General features: G+C 40.6%; 1 protein-coding gene across 1 annotated transcript in view; it reads right to left on the reverse strand.

Moving 5' to 3' along the window:
- The window catches only part of sorl1 (sortilin-related receptor, L(DLR class) A repeats containing), a 73,456-nt gene that overhangs the window by 42,644 nt on the left and 9,707 nt on the right, over positions 1 to 21,105 (reverse strand). Inside the window, exons 3-7 of the mRNA XM_036560704.1 lie at positions 16,125 to 16,253; positions 14,852 to 15,013; positions 14,423 to 14,490; positions 11,024 to 11,204; positions 236 to 337 (exon numbers count right to left, since the gene is read on the reverse strand). Coding sequence (XP_036416597.1) covers positions 236 to 337; positions 11,024 to 11,204; positions 14,423 to 14,490; positions 14,852 to 15,013; positions 16,125 to 16,253 — 642 coding nt within the window. The remainder of the gene's footprint in view (positions 1 to 235; positions 338 to 11,023; positions 11,205 to 14,422; positions 14,491 to 14,851; positions 15,014 to 16,124; positions 16,254 to 21,105) is intronic.

Below are 21,105 nucleotides of genomic sequence, written 5' to 3' on the forward strand. Positions count from 1 at the left end.
ATCACATGATAGGTTTAACACCAGTGATAAGTGTGGATTCTTAACTTTTAATCAATATTACAAAGGAGATATTTTATTATTTGAATTTCATGAGACACTGCTGTGTATAGTCTTGTTTGGAGTAACATACTTCACATTTCTGCCACATTTGCCACTTTTTGCAACTAACCTTGCAATTACATTTGCAAAATGGCAATAATAACTTGTGAAGTCAGGTAAAGTGGTCAGTACTCACGGTGATGGGGTGACGGGTATTAAACTGGGCTGATCTCATGGGCTGCCGGTTGTAGGATACCCACAGCTGGACTGACTGCGGCTCATGGCTTCCCAGCAGCGTCTGTGTGAACATGCAAAGCTTTGTCGAAGTGTCCATATCATAAAAAAAGGGGTTTGTAGTACATCGAAAAATTCTCAAAATGTGCCATTCACTACAGTCCACATATAGAAATTTTGAATTCATGAGGTCATGAAAAGCAGCACCTTTACATACATCAACCTCTTCAGCCTATATTAGTTTAGCTCCACCTGTTCACACTGAAGGTATAAGAAGTGTTTCAGCCTGGACTTCTTTTTGAATGATGTAAAATACAGGGTGACCATTCAGAACAGAGCTCATCTACATACAGTTGTATGCACAAGTTTGGGTGCCCTTGGTCAAACTACATGTTTCATTGATTTTCTAAGTGAGAAGTTGATACACCCTCTACAGTCTTAGGCATAGTAACATAATAAAAAAAACAGCCTGTTTAATTCTAAGTGATATAGAGAGGTTGGAAAATGGTCATGTTAAATGAATTATGACTGTTTTGGTACATAAAACCATACTGACATCATCAGTGGAGGTCAGGGCGAAAAAACACAAGAAAAATGTAGGATTGTGGACCCTTTGAGACAAATCAAACCACCTCACAATCTACTGTTTCTCCTATAACTTCCTATGACTTAAGTCCACGGGACTCTTTACAAACAGAGGTCACAGGAGAGAGAGATTTTATTAATTCAATTCTTTGAAGATTTTATCACATAAAAGTGATAATGAAGGCCACCATAAACTAACATGAATTATCACAATAAATGATGCAAGACAGCCAGCCAATATCAGCCAAGAGAACATCCTTCACTGGCGCTGTATTCACTAGGGTCCTGTATCTACAGCTGGTAGGAGTGATTTGTAATAATGAATGCCCAGGCTTAGGAGTAAAAAAAAAGCCTGTGTTTTTGGAACATAAAAGAGAAGGGAATTAGTCTTTTATGAGTTACAAGCGCAAGCTTCAGAACATCAGCTCTGCTATGTCCTTCCTGTCCAAGCAGCTTTGAGTTGTCTATATCACTGTCTAAGTGCTAGCTCTCTCTCTCTCGCTCTCTCTCTCTCTGATCTTGCTCTCTCCCTGCAAACTGCTCAGAGCTCAGATAAATATCAGTCTTTTCCTAGTACCACAACCTCCAGCAGATACGATCTCTTCTCAGAAGATGCAGATCGGCCCGTGTGGTAAATGTGCGAAAGGCGCCGAGATCAGACCTACTCTCACCACAACAGACATATCAGCCTCAGGCATGTGGACTAAATGGATGAAGAAGAGCTTTAATAGCATTAGTAGTAAACAGTGGATAACAGTCTTTTAGAATTATGTCGGATTAAAAACGGGCCAAACAACAGATGATGATGACACCTCATTATCCTTGCGTAATAAAAAAAGGAGGCCAGATGGTTAAGGAAGTGGTGCACAATAACACAGCAGCAGCAAAGCAAAACTCAGTGGGGGAGTGAAAGGTACAACCAAGTTATCAGGAGCTTGTTCTCAACGCGAAACTTTACAAAGTTTATAGCATCATTCCGGATTAGCAGCCAGAGCTCAAAAGGCTCACAAGATGGTAGAGGAGACCCTCGCCAAAGAACACAAACAAGCATCGCAGGGGGAAGGTGGGTTGAAAGATCCCCCCCCTCCACTCCCTGCAGACCACAGACCGAGCCATAAGCTTGACAGGCTGTGGACTGTCGGCCTAGCGTTAATGAATTTCCCCTGATCAGCCAGCGAAGCACTTACTGCTCTCTGGCGGCACACAGCGTCGTTGCTCTCTCGAGCCTGACGTACGCCATCCATTGTATTGATTTATCTGCCTGTTAACTGCCGTCTCCAGGAACAGACTGCAGTGGTGTCACAGGCAGCCAAAACACAATCCGGCCTGAGGAGCGCAGCAAGGGTGAGAGAAGTGTTTTTGGAATGGGCCGCCGTTGCCGAGAGAACCGAGGAGAAAGAGCTGACGGCGCGGTGACAACGGCTCAATCCAAAGCCAAGAGAAAGACAAAAAGAGCGAGCTGGTTTTGAATATGCAAAACTGATACGGCTAAAGGGAGCCAAGAGACTGCTGTGAAGAGACACTTTGGTTTAGTGTTCCTCCACCCGTCTCTTCCTGTTTCACTGTCTGCATTTACACCCTCTACAGCTTATCTACCAGTGCTCAAACTGTTAACAACTGATCTGGTGATACTCTATCAATAAGAGCATCTCAAGTCATTGACATTTGCCGGCGTCCCAAAACATTTTATGAGGTCTGATCACACCTAGCGATGGGTATTCTAACTAATTTTGATTTTTGAGTATTAGGCATCAATTAATCAATGAATATCCGAACCACGAGGAGGAAAAAAAAAACAAATGGCAATAAAAGAAAAAACAAATTTTGAAGGCAATCACTATTCACCTCTCCCTCCACCAACCTCACCAATCATCACGCGAATGTGCTCAGCTAGATCCTCCCCGTTTCACACAGAAAGGAAAATCTGTATCAATTTCCAAGAAGTGCTGATTTTATTCTTAGGTTTAGGTTTTAGTTTGAGGTTTAAGGTAGGACCAGAGCACGTGTAACATTTAGATACTTTTTAACTTTTACAAGCATGTGTAAAATTTCTTTTGATGTAATTTTAACAGAAAAAAAAAAATCAGTCAAATGAAAACAAGTTAGTGAAAACAAGTTTGCAAAGCTAGAATCAAACGAGCAAACGTAATTCAGATCGTAATTTAGAGATTATTATTGTTTTGTTCAATCAAAGTAATGATAAAGGGAAACTCGTGTGACTTATATTCACATTAATTTGGTTTCTTGCTCAAAAAGTAGCCTAGGAGACAAACTGAATAAAAATTTTTGAATTTTCAGTATACATGATGTTCTCTGCACATCAAATAAACACAACAACAGGACAGAGAAATAACGTTATAAGAGAGAAGAGCAGATTAAACAGTCTTAAAGGGTTAATTACCAATGCATACATATTTGGAAAGTATCTAGACATTAAAATGTATCAATACTGTCAATCATCAAAATAAAGTGCTACTCCTTTTTATTTTAGGTGTTGTCAGATCATCTAAGTAACGAGTTCAAGAAACAGCAGCGTCTGGACCGAAGCATTTTGTAATAGTAGTGTTTCTTTTTTTGCTTTTGGGAGGGAGGGGGTGTAGGGTTACCAAGGGATGAGGTCCATTAGCACCCAGCTGACAAACATGTTTATTTGACCTCCTCTTAGTACTCTTGAGTGTCCACCTGGTTAACCGCTCTCACAGAACACACAGTTAGCTTTTGCACCTCCACAGAGGCATGTGAGAACATGGGTGTTGCCTAAATCTACTATCTACCGCAGCAGCCAGCCAATGAGAAATTTCTTTTGAATTCCGAAAGGTCTGCCAGCATGAATGGAGTTGATTCTTGCTGGCTTTATGCATATTTGGCTCTTAGAGGCACTTTCCCTGTTGTTGTGGGGGAGGCATTTATCTGGGAAAACAAGAGCCTTACTGTGCTGGAAATCTCTGCCATCTTTTAGCAGGCCTGACTCACAAGCAGAACCTTTGGCTTGTAGATCTACTCTGCAGCTCTGCAGCATGGTCAGGGTGTGTGAAAAAGTGTGTTGGGAGATATGCCAGTTCAATTAGCGGGCCTGTGTCCCCAATGTAGCTGCCCTGTTAGCAAATGTTAATAAGCGTGAGGCACATACAGCACATTCAAAAGCAAAAGTAGCATGATTAACGTTTCGATCTGATCTCTGGCTCCATCTCCTCAGCGTTGGAATGTGAGGAGGCCTGAGGAAGTGTCCCAAACTGCCAAGCGTGAGAAGACTTCTGTATCAGAGTTCATATTACACTCAAAAAGTGGCTTATCGTTTAAAAGAACTGTGGAGAAATGAGGACCATGAGGCGGTGGGGGAAGCTTAATTATTACTATGGATCTCAATGCTATTTTGCGGAGAAAACCCTCAAACGAAAGGAACCTCCATTTCCGGAGCTTTAATTAGCCTAAGAAGCTTCTCGCTGCCAAAAGCGCTTGTGATATTCATTATAGTAATCCTATTAGCTGGGTGGAAGATAGGAGAGGGGGGGAAAGTGGGGAGAGAGAGCGTGGAAAAGAGCAAGAGAGTGAGCGAGAGAGAGAGAGAGAGAGAGAGAGAGAGGATTCCGCAGAGACACTGATGCACTCTGATTGGTGAGTGACTCTTTCCAGTCTTGACTCACTGTGAAATTTCTCTGAAGCTGGCAAAAAAGAGAGAGCCAGAGAGAGCAGCTCCAGTCAGGTCAGCCCTGCTGGGGTCAGCGGTGGGCCACCCACAGCCCCGATTTCCTCCAAGACTTCAGCAAGTCTGTCAGCACACATCCCCCTCCAGCAAAGAGACATCTCCTGCCAGCCCTGCTGAAAGGACTCCAGCCCCACAAAGCTGTTTGCGCCAGGCTGCTTGTATTTGTCTATTCGGCCCCGTTGGAGACCTAATATCCCTAGTCACTGTGACATTATCTTCTTCAAATACAAACGCCAGGCACCGCAGGGACTTGCGTGGTCAATAAAGCACCACTGTGATTAGCCCATTGTAAGTCTATCAGGTCATGGAGGAAAACAACCAACTCCATAAGGAAGATTTGGGTATAAATTCATGAGAAAATAAAGGCTTGGGGGTGAAGGCAAAAACAGTAACTCTTCCATAACTAGCTGTGGAAATACCAGAGAAGTCATTTAGATAAGAAGCAGCATATTTGACAGTTTTTATGTGTATTTTCCAAAAGCCTAACTGTTCCGCTCTGCTACAGACGGACGGAACCTTTTAACGACCCACAACCACAGTTGTTAACATAACCACTGATATGAACCATTGCACAATAGGCCTAACACAAAAGAACAGTTATGAAACCCCGTCTGTATATGTGTGTGCAGCCTGCGCTCCTTGGCATGAGCGCTGTGGACCATAGCGCTGACAACATGACCATATGGCGGCACGGGCCACTGGAGCGAGGGTAAGTAATGCATGAGTGGTTAAAGCACCCTAGGGAGAGCAAGCCACAAGTTCATTAAAAGCGTGTGGATCTGCGGTATTAGGAGCTGCCGCTACTTCACCCGCTTTGACACCACCTTCACCATCCTTGCTTATGCAGCATGCAGGCCTGAGTAAAACAATAATAACAATAACTATAATGATAAAAATCAAACATTTTTATTTTAAATGAAAATGCGTGTTTGGGGTATTTTTGATCACATTAATAAGCCGTTCTGTTCTTAAACCCAGTTTGAACTTTAAAATATTGCTATTGCAAATCACTAGATGGTGACACGTTCCCTTTTACTCGCCGGACGGAGACGGAGAAGTCATCTAGCCATCCACCTGCAACAGCACCAACTAGAGGAATTGTTAAGACATTACAGACATTACATGTTGCATTTTTTTTAATACTATCTTTGTGAGCACTTGTGTAATACACAACAGGGATGTTAATAACTGACAAATAAATATTAGTTCGATCGGTTAAGAAAATGAACTATTATTACCTGAACAGAGGATTTATTCATTCAAGTTAAAAAACGTTTCTGAATTGTACGCATGATGGCGCTATAGGCATTGGTTCCGCTATATAGGTCTACTTAAAGGAAGAAGCTTGCAGCTAAAAATGGACAACTGTTTCGTCCACAGTGATGCACAGCAATGAGAGGAAATCACACATGGGTGTGCAAAGATATTGGGGATATGGCTGACCCAAAAAAATTACAAACATGTGTCCTTAAGCTTCTTCTGCTGCAGATTTGCGATGACTTGTGGTCCCTGCTGGAGAAAATTCAGACTGCAAGCGATTTCCAAAGGCAGACATTAAAAACGAATCATTTTTCCATTGATACAGTGGCATTTTTTATAATTCAACTAACGACCGCGACACTTAATCTGTACAAAAAAAATACTGTACTCCAGCCGTAAATGAGGATCAGAGGAACTTTCCCTTTAGGTTAATTTAGCTGCCCTACGCAAACTTTCAGTCATTTCAGCTTCCAAAGCACGTCAGCATTCATTTTCAATGACATTCACGTAAAGTAAATTAAGGGGAATCTGTGCGGTAAAGCTAGCATTAAAGTGCGTAGCAGAGAGAAATAACACAGGCAGATTCTTAACAAACTTTAAAAGAAACTCTCACACTCTCTGTCTCTCTCTCGCTGGTGTGTGAGCCAGCACACTTCCTAAACGTCAACCCAAGTTTCCCAACATATTTTTTGAGCTGTTTAAAGATAAATCAGTCCTAATTCTCTCCCAGTTCTTTTACCAAAATGGTTATTATTGCCTTTTACACATCACCATCAGGTTACTTGTCCATCATCGCCGATATCCGAATACATTGCACCCAGGCCTAGTTAACAGTGACAGCTTTCAAGAGTTTGAGGGTCACATTCTTGATTTTAGGCTTGCTGGTTAATAATTACTCACCAACTAACGGTAGTCAGTTATTGGTCAAAAAATTTGCATCCCTAATACACCAGAATAATAACTTTGTTTTCTATAGAGTTTAAAATAAACTTTCATTTGATATGTAAAATGTATTTTCTGCTCATATCACTCAGGCCTAATACTACCATGCCATTTATTAGAACTGTTCACCCACTACTGAGGTCAAGGACCACACTGCCTCTCTAACACAGACAGCAGCCATCGCCGAACCAGCCAATGATGCATAAGGTTCGACAGACGAGTGTTCAGGATTTATTTTAGCAGTCCAAACATTTGCTGTGGGTCAAGCTTGGTTAAGAGCCAGCACACACAGAGGGGAATGATTAACCACTGAAATTCAGAGATAAACAAACACTCGCGGACCGAATGCCGGTAACGATAACAAACTGATCCCAAAGTCATAAACATAACAAAACCCAATTGTTTTACTCCCAAGTGCACTGCCATGAATTCCGGTGGAATGTCAGCTTCCTTTTGCAGTTAAAATAGGGAGAGGAGCCGTAGTGGAGGACTGTAGTGGAAAGGCATTGTTTGCTGGTTGAAAAGGAGAGGGTGTGAATTACAAAGGCAGCACCGAAGAGCTTTTTCGCAGAAGCTAGCTTTCTCAGAAGCCACTGCTGAGTACAAAAAGCTTCTTTAAGATGCAGTCACTGCTGGATCTGGCCACAGAGTCCCTGCAAAGTGCAAAAGGTCAGTGGTGGCTAACTGAACACAGGTATGAAATGTTCTTCATTGAATACCTTTTTAAAGCAGGCTGTTTCAAAGGCCCACGCACACTACCCAGCTGGGTTCTTCATCTCTTAATATGTAAGACCAAGGCACTGAAGACTAATTGAAAATGCACACCAAGAGAAACGATAGCAGTCTATAATGATAATCTATTAACTTGAGCCTGGTGGAGATCTACCTCAATTTCATCCAGAGAACTGAGCCTCAGTGCTGATACCTTTATGAGGATCATGCGGCCAATGCATACACATACATGACAATCACCGTAAAATATGAGTCTGCAAGCGAAGTCATTTTGCAGAAATCCTCAATCCTCTTGCACAGCTGTAGGTGGGGGAGAGCAGGGCACAACCTAACACATTTTGCTTTTTTGCTAAATAATTTTAAAAGTATTTCAGCAAGATGTATCATTTTTTTATACAAGCAACCTACACAGCTCTGCTACAGATGAAAATGAAAACTGTTTCCTGCACCTACTGCTTACGAACAATTTAGATGAAAGTGGCAAGAGCACAAACATTACAACTTAATCACACAGGTGGGGTTGATTGTAACAGGCTTGCAAGATACAACAGTCTAGTAAAACAAAAAGTCTGGTTGCAGTTTTGTGCTATTTGGGCCAAACGAGCTTTCCAACCTAAATACATAAGAATATATGCAACAAAATAAATATGATCAGTGAAAAGACTCACAATTTTTTTTTTACCACAAAGTACAACAGAAAATATCAGCACAATAAAATTTAAATATTTTTTTGACATGACATGTACAGTACGCTTTTGATGAATCTGTGTTGATATAATAACTTTTTTGAATTTATAAGGGGTAAATAAAGATTCCTCACATTGTTTCTCTTTTTGGAGACTTAGTCACTGGGTTAAAAATAACCCTACTGTGCAGGGGCTGCACTTTAGCCTGGCTGCTCACTTTGAGTTGTTCACACCCTTGAAAATGGTGCTATATTACAACCACCAAGAGAGTAATTCACATAACAGTCTTTTGCAAAAGTTTTGAACACCTCTGGTCAAATTTAATGTCATGTTGATTTTCCAAGTGAAAATAAGTTAACACATCCTCCACAGAGAACACACTTAATAATGGCATTTTTCTGGCAATTTTAGTGAGTCATTTGCTGAGCTTAACATATAGTTAAATAACAACATAAACATAACGCATAAAATGTGCCCTAACTTTTCCACAGGCCACATTTTTAGTATATAAAATTTTAATATAAGTAAGGGATGGATCTGGATTTTAAACTACGACAGATAAGTGAAGTTAAGGTAATACATGAAAGTAATAGAGTGCTTGTATCCCTGCCAAATCTCTGAACAATTAAAGAACACTAACACCACCCTTGGCACTTTCGGCCACTGAACAGTAAAATCCACTAAAGCAAATGGGAAAAGACACAATGTCACAAAAACCCAACCTGCAGACTTTAGCAAACAAATTAGATGTGAAAACAGTCTCAGTCTTCAAACAATGTCAAGTTGTCAAGTGTGAACAAAAAACTGCAGCCACTCTGGACATCACTTCACAATTTTACTACAACAGAATGATAAGCCCTGAAGTTCAACCCTTACACGGTGCTGCTCTCAAACAGAGATACACAACTGTAACAACCAACAACTGGCATTGGCTAAGGCTGGCTTTGCACTGTGAAACTTTCATGCAACTAGTTGCATGTTGAAAGTTACCTGCACCATCATTTCCATGCAACTTGACAGTTACATGAAATTCAAAAACAAAACCAAAGTTGCAACACACTCAGTTACGCCATTATATAAAATAACAGCTCATATTTTTATACGCCATATCATTCTCGCTATAAAGTCATCCATGAAGTGTAATTTACATATTTGCAGCAATTTTATCTTTCATCTTTGTATGTTTGTCCCAGCTGTCATACCCATTCCATTTTCCTGTCCTTTATCTATCTATCCATCCATACATATGCAAGGCCATCCATCCATCCAGTTTAGTCTGTTGTATGTGAAAACGAATGTTTAAAGTAGCCATTACAGTTGCATCCTTTTATTAGTGTTACGTCTTACTCATTCTGTCTAAGAAGCACAGCTTCATCATAAACCGCATCTCAGTCTCTCCTTCTGTAATAATTCATCATCACTTGGATCCCAAATTAATCTGAGCTCTGTAAAAAAGTAGGGTGATCAAGCGAGGAGAAAATTAATTTAGCTAAATCACGTAAATCACTATACACAGGTTAACAACGGAGAATAAACGATGGCACAAGCAGCTGTTTAAACAGCTGTTGCAACTGCTTTGATTTAAAGTATAATGTTTGACGTGATCACATGATATATTATCGCCATTTTGACTGGCTTTTTCATGAAACTTGTTCCATGAAGTTGAGACACTTGAAACTGCTGCAGCTGAGTTTCAAATGAGTTGCAGGGTGCTTTACATTGTGCAATTCTAGCGCAATTTAGTTTCATGTAGGTTTCAAGCAACTCATGTTGAATGCAAGTTTCATCGTGTAAAGCCAGTCCTGCTAATGAACCAAAAATTCTGTACTGTCAAAGAAACACAACACTGACTCATGCTCTGAACATGCACGCTGAGTAAAATGTTTAAAATGAAAGCACATTTTCTATTTGATAGCTGTCTTCTGCTAAAATTTTGCAAGGTGACATGTGATTAGGCACCTGGAAAGCATGACACAGCAAGGAACATGAACAGTTCCTCAAAGGCAAACCTAAGCCTGTTTCATTCCTGGCAAAAGCTAATGTCACTTCCTCTGTAGTGCTGGCACAAGCTAAAAGCATTACTAGAAGAGTTTATCATCCATTACTGATCACTAATGCAGCCTTTTTCTAGGGTCAAACCCACTGGCTTCCAGCAATTGTTAGGGCTCTTACAGCCTTGTTACACATTGCAGAGCTCAAGTCATTTCTTTAACATTTGCCTGGAAACATCATTAAAAATGAACGTTTAGCCTTCTGTAAATGAAAAACTTATGGAAGCAGAAGAACAACAAAAACAGTACCAGGCCTGTCACTATCGATATCAGCAATCCAGTTATCTACCCATTATTTGACAGTTGAGTGATCAACATTTTTCTAATAGACTGGATAATAAAAACAGACTTAAGAGAACAATAAATCAAAAATATGCATAGCCTTTCAATGATTCCAAGACACATTACTAAAAAAACAAACTAGGAAGCCTTTAAAAAGACTTATACTATGAGGCAAAAGATCAATAATGGATGTGTGTAAAGAAATAAATGGGTGTGCCCAATGGCTTTATTTTTATTTATTTTATAAGGGAAAGCAGTAGCATAATTTAAAATATGCATTATCATCAACTGCCAACTAGTTACTAGTGATTCATCAAGAAGGTAAATTTTATTCTGCTATTTAGTTTTCTAACTACTTAAAACTTAATATTTTTCTCAGCAAATAAACTCTTTCTGTCCAGATAAGCAGCTGTTAAAATATAATTTCCTTTAGAAACGTTTGCAAGCCAACAGGTTATTCCAGTATGAAAATCAGTGCATCACTAATCTCAGAAGTGGCATCTTACCCTGGTGGTCGTGGCGAACATGTACTTGTCTCTGAGCTGAAAGCTGTCCACTCTCTCCAGGATGACGCGGCGGTTCTGCTCACTCTGGAAGAAGTCCGTGCTGCTGAGGATGCTGGAGACACCTTGGGGTTCGTGTCTCTGGATGAACACCGTGGTGGGGCTGTCATATGGCTCCACTCCCCTGAGAGAAAACGCACAGGATCACCATTACCCACACACTCCACATCCACCCACAAGATCTGCACACAGATATCAGCTACATGGAGCTAGAGACAAGCAAAAGTCACAAGATGATATTGCACAACTACAGAGATCCTCCATAGACATCAAAATATCTCTCTGCCTAGCCTGTCACACCAGCTTTCCACATTCCTCTCCATGCTGCAACACACAGGCAACCAATTACAGCACCCTCTTTATAAATGATTCAGCAAAGCAGCCTCGGGACCTCATAGCCTGAACGTAAGGACAGTTCGGGCCATGGCTTCAGAGGGCCGGGGAGGCTTGGGGGATTTACTCCCTTGCTCCTTCACACAAAGGCCCGCCTCCCTTCTTCTGTAAACGCACCGGCCTGTTTGTTGAGACTGGCACTTGAATCTCCTAACGGAAGGATAAAAGGATTAGACTGAGGCGAATAAATACACACACTACTGTTGCTAACCCCCCTCCCCAACAAAATTTAACGACCAAGGCTTAAATGCGCTCAACAACGGGGTGTAGAGCAGACAAAAGCTTACGGCTTACGGTGCCCTCAACCAGCCTGTGGCGGAGCTCTGGGCTAAAGCGAGTCTCTTCAGGGGATAAGTATTTAAAAAAAAAATGTATCAGGAGTTCAGAGGCTTCGTCCAGTGAGAAGCCTCACAATCTGAACAGAGGTAGCTACTGAATTAAGACCTACGTATTGTTTGTGTGGCATCTGAAAAGGGAGGTTTATGTTAGGAATATATCAGATGTCAAAATCAGAAAAAAAGATCAGCATCAGAAAGATGTTTAGATTTGACCAATAATCCAAACTGATATTTGATGATGCCTTTATTCACTTAGAAAATCAAACTTTTGCATGTGACTGTATATACACCAACCTTTTACCTACACCAATTATCTGAAGTCAATACTTTACTTCATAATTTATCAGCCATCCTACACCCTGTCCATCAATGGAAAGGGACCACCACTGACCAGATATTCTTTGTGTGGTGGACCATTCTCAGGGCGGCTGCCTACAAAGACACTGTCAATACATTAATTTGCATATTCACAGTTTATTTGGGTCTTACTTTTTTATGCTTTACCAGCAAACACTCTGAGCATGTCATGTGCTTAGGAAAATGATGAAGTGAATGCTGACTAATTCCATTAGCATTGATTGAAATATCCCTAATATCCCTAATGCATAGTCGAAGGATCAACATTGGCAATCTGCAATCACAAATCTGAATTCTAGAAACATCTATAGCATCTAAATCACCTCTAAAAGGTTGATATAAAAGCCACCTAGTGTGTCATGCGAAGCACGACCACAGTCATTCCCACAATGCTCTGCAGCTGAGCCAGGCAGAAGGTTTATCAGCATGGTGAGAGAGGCTCCTGCGCTTGAGAGTCATTAGCCACAGGCCTCTGTGCCTGACACTATCTCTCCGCCACACTCTCTGCATGCCACTGCAGGACATGAAGTGAACCCAGTGTAACCAGACACATTCAGACATTAATTAGAGAGTGGAATGGCCAGCTGCAGATGAGATGCCCACCGCTCACTAATTGAGCAGCCAAATGTTGCACAATCAGTGCAGTCGGTGCATACAAATATAAACATAGCCTTCCTATGCTGTTATCAGCATATCATTTACAAGATATGCTAGGAAACGGAGGTGCAGTGGCCGTGTTCATAAGACAGAGCAGGACTGGCGGCTCTGGAACAGCACACACAACAGATGGTTAAGAACAGCCAGGAGATTTGATCACTCTCACTCAGACTGTTTCAAACCCCAGGCCTGGATCAATGAGTCTTATTAATGTTTCAACTACAGTAATCGGGTCAGAATAATGTGGTGCGGCGGAATGCTGTCAGAAATGCTGCACTCCAGGGTACTGCTTTCCTGACAAGCACCTAAATATGTGTGACAGGCTCTCGGGGTACTGGCAGAGCTACCGCCCAAACAAAGCACTGAAATAAGAGTGTTGTTGTCTTTCACTGAAATAGAAGTGTTCTGCCCAGAAATCAGTCTGACTTCCCCTAACAACCCCTCTATTTCCAGAGCGTAAGAGCTTGCGCAACACTTGGTCAAAAACAAAAACATATTTGGAGAACTAGCTGTACTCCAAGTTGGAATTTCCTGCTTGTTTTCAGAATGAAGAAGGAAAGTCAGAGCTCTAAGCTCTTAAAATTAGAAACACAAATGCACAAATCTTCTTCTTTGTGTACATTTCATTTGATCCCTATTCATTTGCTACTTGCAGGGCATGCAGTGGGTTAGCATTAACACATACACAGACACACAATTACAGCAGAACTGTAGTAATTATAACAACCCACAGAACAGACGAATAGGAAACACACACATACAGTACTGTGCAAAGTCAGAGAGCACCCTCCATTTATTTAGTTCCCAGACAAAATGGCCATTAAGTATAATTTTTTCATTTTTCCACATCAGGAAAATGCATATTTAATAGAACATTACAAAGTAGCCTCAACAACTAAATATAATATCAAAGTTTTCGGTATTTTGTGTACCCACCTTTTGTCTTTATTACATTATTTTCAATAAACTTGCTTTCAGCTTTTCACAGAAATCTGCACTTTCAACTTCTCATGACCCAAGTATTCCCAAACACATTCAATGATCTTGAGGTCTCTGAGAACACAGCAGCTAATTTGTCAAGCGACTTCTTGACAGCTGCACATCCTTTCAGAGGCACTGTGTTGGAGTTCTCACAGTGGAAAGATGGACAGAAACTCCTATAGATATTTTTAGGTCTGAAGAGTGGAGCTTGATGAAAGCTTTAAGTGCTGTTTATCTGTTGCCAGAAGTGACAGTTTTGGTGGTAGGTCTGTCTGTTAGGATTCCCAATTTCTCGAAACCTTACATATGTTCTTGCTCCAGTTTTGGAAACGTATTTTTCTCCCCTCACTAATTTTCCTTTGATTTTTTCTCCTGCCTTAAGCAAGTGGACTATCTTATATCTAATCTCCTCAAAAACACTTATACTTGAAGGCTATTTTGAATCAAAATTAAATAAATGAAGGGAAGTCTCTCCATCCACATTTACATACACCCACACATCATGTCTTGAGAGCCCACAGTCCTTGATGGACATGCTCTTAGAGGATCTGAAAGTTCACAGGGTGTTATGCGTCAACGTTCCTCAGAAGTACTTGATTGCTGCCATTGATCTTACCAGAAGTAGGACTTGACATGTTCTTGAATCAGCACCCAGGTCTCGCCAAAGTCATCTGACTTCCAGAGCTTTCAAAAAAAGAGAAAGAAAAACTGGTAACAAACCCAGCAAACCCACTACACTTTTAAGGGAAAAAAAAAAGTTCTCACAAATAAGTTTCTACACTGATGAATCAGCCGTGCGTGTTTGGATAACTGCTGACGGCCCAATATCTTATAAAGTGCATTTAATGCAAAATTTAAAAGGCCACAGTCACTACTGAGTCAGAATACTAAAACAACAGAATCTGGGTACTTAATTGGAAGCAGCAGGTTCCCAAGAAGACTCACTAGACAGACAGGTAGCAACATACTGTAGAAAACGGACAAGAATACCAATTATACTGCTCTACGCTGACGGAAAACTTCTAAGCCAAAGTCTCTGACAAACCTGCTTATCAGGATGGGAACTGTCATATCCCAGGACCAAGTTGGGCCTCTTGCTGTGCAGTAGCAGGTCTGTGGGCTTGAAAGGAACTGAGAATCCTTGCACTTTCTTGCAGAAGTCAAAGGTGTTCCATAAGTAACTGTTTGTGGTGTCCGCAAAAAGGTACTAAAAGGAAAACACAGGAAAACAGCAATGAAAAACAAGTAAATAATATCCTGTACATTTCAGTACAGGATCACTGAATGAATTCGATTTAAAAGGTCTGATTTCAGTGCATTCTAGATGAATCCTTCAGGTAACTGGTGTTGAGAGACATATGTAAAAACACTTCTGTAAGCCATTTTAAAAAGAGAAACAGTCAGTCATTCTTATTATGCAATTATGCAGTTCTAAATCTTGGTGTGCATATTCTGTTTGATCCTTTATCCATGTGCATTCCTCATAACCTCTCTCCTCTCAATAGCCTGGATTTGGAAGCAGGACAGCTCCCCCTCCAGAACAAAGACTCCACAGTGGAGATGGCTCTGAACCACCACACTCGATGAGGATTCTGTAGCTTGAAAAACGAGTTCTCCACTGTGGAGTAAGAGAACCAGAGAGAGAGAAAGAAAGAGAAAGCAAGACGGCGTGCAACAGCTCACAGACGAGCTGTACTTTCTATGGACTTTCTGTGTGCTTTAAAACAAATGTCTCCACAGGGAGCCGATACTTATGAGACAAGGCTGCTATAAAAAGAAGAGTGCATGAACAGTCAGGTTTGAGTCTTAGTAGGGTGCCTATATCTTACTTTTGCATTAACTGTGGGTGTTCAGTCATTCTTTACAGAACCAATTTGTTAGCTTTTCAAAAATAGGGCAATTCATTCACGCAAACATAAGCTCTCTGCTGATTTGTTCAGGCTGTTTGCCTTCCAAATAATACTCATAATTCTGTAGTGCTAGTGCTGCAGAGTGTGAAATCCTGTCACTGGCTAGTGCAGCTGCACTGCAGTAACACGGTATCCCCTCAGAGCAGAACTACGACTCCCATGAGCCTCTGCACCTGGCAGCTCCTCCCTGGAGCAGGCAATTACACCAGGTGCCAAGGGCGACGGCTCGGGGCTATTACTCACTCAGTCATGCTGGGTCTCATGAGAGAGGCAGAGCTTAAGAGTCATTTTAACAGGGATCTGACAGACAGGTTACTGTGGCACGTGTCCACATCGATGTGACCTTGGCCAACCTCGCTGGACGCTTGCAACCCATGCATGAGATTTCAAGGAGAAAGAGATACTCACCCTTTTGTTGTCGGCGGGGCTGTGGTAGAACTGGGAGATCACCTGCCTGCTGTTCTCTTTCCCACCAGACAGTGTAAACTTCTCAGATATATGGGTGAAAGTGGTTCCATAGTCATAGGACACATAGACCTGTTGAAGATGTAGATTAGTGATTCAGTGATTAAACTAAACTTGATTATTAATTAATTATTTAGTACCTACTAGACTTTTTCTGTAACTACAATGAAGCTAATATGTAAGTCACCTAAAAACCTGCATAAATAAGCAATGAGAAACTGAATGAATGAAAGTGAGAGCCAATATACTACATTTTTTCATGTATTTTTCATATATAGAGTAGCAGTAGTTCATATTTAGATGAGCATCTGCCATCCTCTCTTTATGGCTTAGTTAAACAGGCTGTTTCTGTTACTGGGCCTTTAAGACTGATATGTAAATGAGCTATCTACTGATATGTAAATGAGCTAGCCAGCACTTTGCAGCACTAGCACTACAGAATTATGACTATTATTTGGGCAATCAGAAGATAGCTCATTCAAAAATCAGTCCAAGCTGAAACACTCCTTATAACTTCAGTGCAAATGGGCGGAACTAAACTGCTGCAAGCAGAATAGGTGGACATATACGCAAGTGTTTTTCATGACATCACAAAAACAGTGAATTAAAATGGACTGTTTTTGCACCTTTATTTTATTAAAGACACTATTTTATAAAAGAAAATTAAAGTTAGTTTTCGATGATATGGGCCCTTCAAGGAGTTAAGGCAAATGTGTTGCTACAAACTCTAAGGGCGGGTGTTTTAATTAAATCAAACCCTGGAGTCACTTCTCTGTTAGAGTGGTTCGTTAGAACAAGTCTGAGCGCTGCTATGCAAATTTGGTGTGCACCAACTAAGCAGACCAATACCCACTGTAAGGTTTGTTTAAAATATGATCGCAAACCGGACCAACAATATCTACAGGGACTAAACACAGAATAAACCGTGTTCGCCCTTTCATGCGGTTAACTGGATATCCGCTCACAAATTCTTAGAGATACTTGAATATCAAAATGTCAAAATGCACTTTCACATCCTAAATGCCGCCAAATGTATGTCGTAACGTCTGCTGGAAAGTGAAAACATCTTTTGGTTCAAAGTCAAATATGCCAGTGTGAATACCAAGTAGGGCGACTATTGAAATCGCAATAAAAAAAAAGTGGAGTTTTCAGTTTTCAGCATTTAGCTTGTGCACTGCCTGTAGATGACTTAGACCCAAAGGCACATGATAACAACTAAGAGGCAGTCAAAAAAAGACATGCTCATTGTCGCCACTTACATAAAACATCTTAAGTATTTAAGTTAAATAATTAATAGATCATTTAAAGCCATAAATTTGCATTTAAACTTAGTAACTGTTATACATAAGCGCTGAAACTTTTCCCCCCTCATTTTCCTCTTAAACATTTCCCTGAAGAGATTTTACACTCCCTGAAGCTGAAGGGAAATCTCAATTAGATATTTTGCCCAAATTGTTCAGCCCTAACACTCAGAGAACTAGAAGTAAAACGCATAATTTTTCTGCTCTGGTACAGACTAGGAGAACAGAACTAGTAAGTCTTTCAAACCTTACATCAAAAGAGTGCACAAATTTCAAAGAATAATGGCCGATTCTGATATATATATCCGGTTCATATCTGCAGGTATCAATGCCAGTATTTTAGCTTTCTACCAAGAAAACATCACTATGGATAAGAACAGACTGAATTAACACATTCAGCAGCTTTGATCTTAAAATAAACACTGTGTCCTCTCTGCAATTAGCAATTTTGAATGGGGTGGAGTCATATGACAAAGCATGTCTGGTCATGCAGAACATGAATACTAATTCAGGCACTATGCATCTGTATTCAGACACACTGTAATATCAAACAATACAACATGGTGTCTGTTGTCTGCTTTAGATGATGTCAACCCAATGTTATGATGAAACCAGAACAAAATGAACAGGACATCATGCTATGCTTGTGATAGTTAGTTTAGTATCCAGACTGCTCTGTGTTCCCTTTTTTTTACGCCCTGCTTTTATGCTGAAGGTCAACTACACTGCCAATTCACTGCTCTCAAATTCTCCTTTCTCCTACAGCACTCGTTCCTGATTGCAGAGGTCCTGCAAAACTCAGCGAACCTGAGAATTCTGGCACAATCTGTTGACCGGAAACCAACCTCGGACACTCCTCCCATACGAACCCATCTTTTCTGTTAAGCTCAAATGCTCACTCATGTAAATATACCCTGTTCAAAAGTACACAAGAAGCTTTTGCACCTGCTCTATCTGACTTGCTCTGGACAGTGACAACACCAAAACAAAGGTTTCCTCTCTCTTCCTCTCTCTCTCGTAGCCTAGTGTTCAGAATAGCTCAGACGTTTAGGAAGTGGGTGAATGTGCCCCTAAATGAAACCATGGATTTACAGTAAAAAGCTGTGTGTGCTTCTGTGTTTTCTATCACCATATAAAAGATGCACAAGGCTTCCTTTATAGCTGGATGCACTGTGTTTTTTTTTGAGCGAGTGTGTAAACTCACTGAGATCAGTAAGCACTTATTACTGATTTGTTTAATCAGAATAATGATCAATAATAAGTGCTGTCTACGGAAAGTGTCTGATGTTTGACTTACAATCCTATTTACCTATTCTTTATATATGAAAATAACCACAACAGCAACACTGAAATAGACACTTTTTCACGGTGTCATGGCTGTAAGTAGCAGCAACAGTGAGTGGAACGTTGCTGCAGCGGGGCTTACAGTTAATAATAGGAGGGTGGATGCTGTTCTCTGCCAGGTATGATCAGCAACTCCACAAAAGCATACAGGTAATAAATACTGTGTGTGTTACAAATGAGCAAAATACCAGTTTATCCCAGCATGATGTTTTCTATGATCAACTCAGAAATTAGTAAGAAAGCTACGCTGTAAAACCGCGTCTGCTCTAATCCATCTCTGTTAGTGTGTGCAAGCGGCTTCAGATTGGGGTCGGGTTTCAAATTTGGCAGTACCAGTCAGGTCAGTTTGGGGTTAAATTTCATACCCATGCAGACTTCTACACCAAACCTAACACAGGCTATTGCAAACAGGATTCTTCTTTCACAACCAAGTTTTCCATACTTATTGCAGTAATACGCCTCCTATATTTATATATTTCACATTTCACATTCTGACTAGGGCTAAACGATTTTAGGAAAATATCAATATGAGTGATACTGCGACTGTGATTTGAATTCCAATTATGTTCTATAAAGTAGTGATCAGGCCTGCTTCATTTTTTTTCATGCTAACTTCCAGTAGGCCTGATGGAAAATAGGGTTTAACAACACATGGTAGTTTTGGAGAAGTGAACATGCACTGCTAACTGTCTAATGAGACTTAGGGTGATACAATCAAAGGCAGAGTTGTGTAGAAAGCTGGGAGGAACATATGGAGCTTGTTAATCCACGAGACTCCAAATGCAAAAGAACACCATTAGCACAAGAGTATAGTATCTTCAGCCTGGTACTGAAGTACTGTGATTCTTATCATACAGAGGGATGCAGACTTTCTACAGTCAGACATGTGGCCCAACAAGTACACTGGACCTCCGCTGAGGAGTTATTAGACTCATTAATCTTAATTAATCCTTATTAACTTTAAGATTTACAAACCCAATTCCAAAAAGTTGGGACAGGAGATAAAACGCAAACAAAAACAAAGAGCAATGATTCACAAATCTACTTTGACCTGTATTTGAATAAAAACAAAATATGTTTTATCTTGTAAGCTTCATTGTTTTTTGTAAACATACGCTTAGTCTAAAACTGATGCCTGCAACGCACTCCAAAAAATGTTGCCAAAATGCCAAAAATGCATCAATTTAAAAATAATCCTCAGCAAATGATCGCAATGATTTTCGGTACTTCACCCTGTACAGTTCATACCATCATCAAAAGATTAAGGAAATGTGGAGAAATCTGTGTATAAAAGGCTGGGCCAAAAACCACAGCTGAATGCCTGTGACCTTCAAACTCTCAGAAAGCCCTGCATTGAAAACCAGCATGTTTCTGTGATGCCTATAGAAATACTTTGACAAACTGTGGTCAGTAAATACAGTCTGTCCACAAATGCAAGTTAAGACTGCATTACGCACAGTGGAAGTGATACGTTAGTAACATCCAGAAACAGTGCTGACCTCTCCAGGCTCACTCTCATCTGAAATGGTCTGACGCGCAGTGGAAAGGCGCACTGTGGTCCGTCACGACCACCTTTCAGCTTCTTTATAGAAAAAATAATGAACACTGGTTCTCCAGGCCAAAGAAGAAAAAGGCCATCCAGATCGTTAGTAGTTAAAGTTCAAAAGCCAGGATATGTGGGAGTGTTAGAGGGTAATTTGCACATCTGTGTGGCAACACTGACGCTGAACACGTTTTTGAGCAACACGTTCTGCCGTCTTTTTCAGGGACGTTCACGCTTATTTCAACATGACAATACCAAGCCACATTCTACACATTACAACAGCATGGCTGCGTAATCAGAGAGTGCAGGTGCTAGACTGGCCTGCCTGTAACACAGACGTGTCTCCCATTGAAAACGGGTGCAAAATACAATGACGAAGGCCCTGTATGGTTGCACACCTGAAAACCTGTATAACAAAAGAATGGCTCAAAATTCTGCTTTCGGAACTGGATCAGTTTGTGTCATCAGTCCCCAAACGATTATTGAGTGTTGTTAAAAGGAAAGTTGATGTAACACAGTGGTAACCATGAAACCGCAACATGTATTTGGAATGTGTTGCAGGCATCAAATTTGGAGTGAACGAATATTTGCAAAAAACAATGACGTTCATAAGGTAAAATATCAAAAAACATAAAAAAAAACCATGTTTTAATACAGTTCAATTTAAAACAGCTCAAACAATTTACTAATCATTGTTTCATTAACATTTCACAAACTGTCCTAGCGTTTCTGGAAC

The sequence above is a fragment of the Colossoma macropomum genome, unplaced genomic scaffold, assembly GCF_904425465.1.
Source record: "Colossoma macropomum unplaced genomic scaffold, Colossoma_macropomum, whole genome shotgun sequence".
In the NCBI taxonomy this organism is placed as follows: domain Eukaryota; kingdom Metazoa; phylum Chordata; class Actinopteri; order Characiformes; family Serrasalmidae; genus Colossoma; species Colossoma macropomum.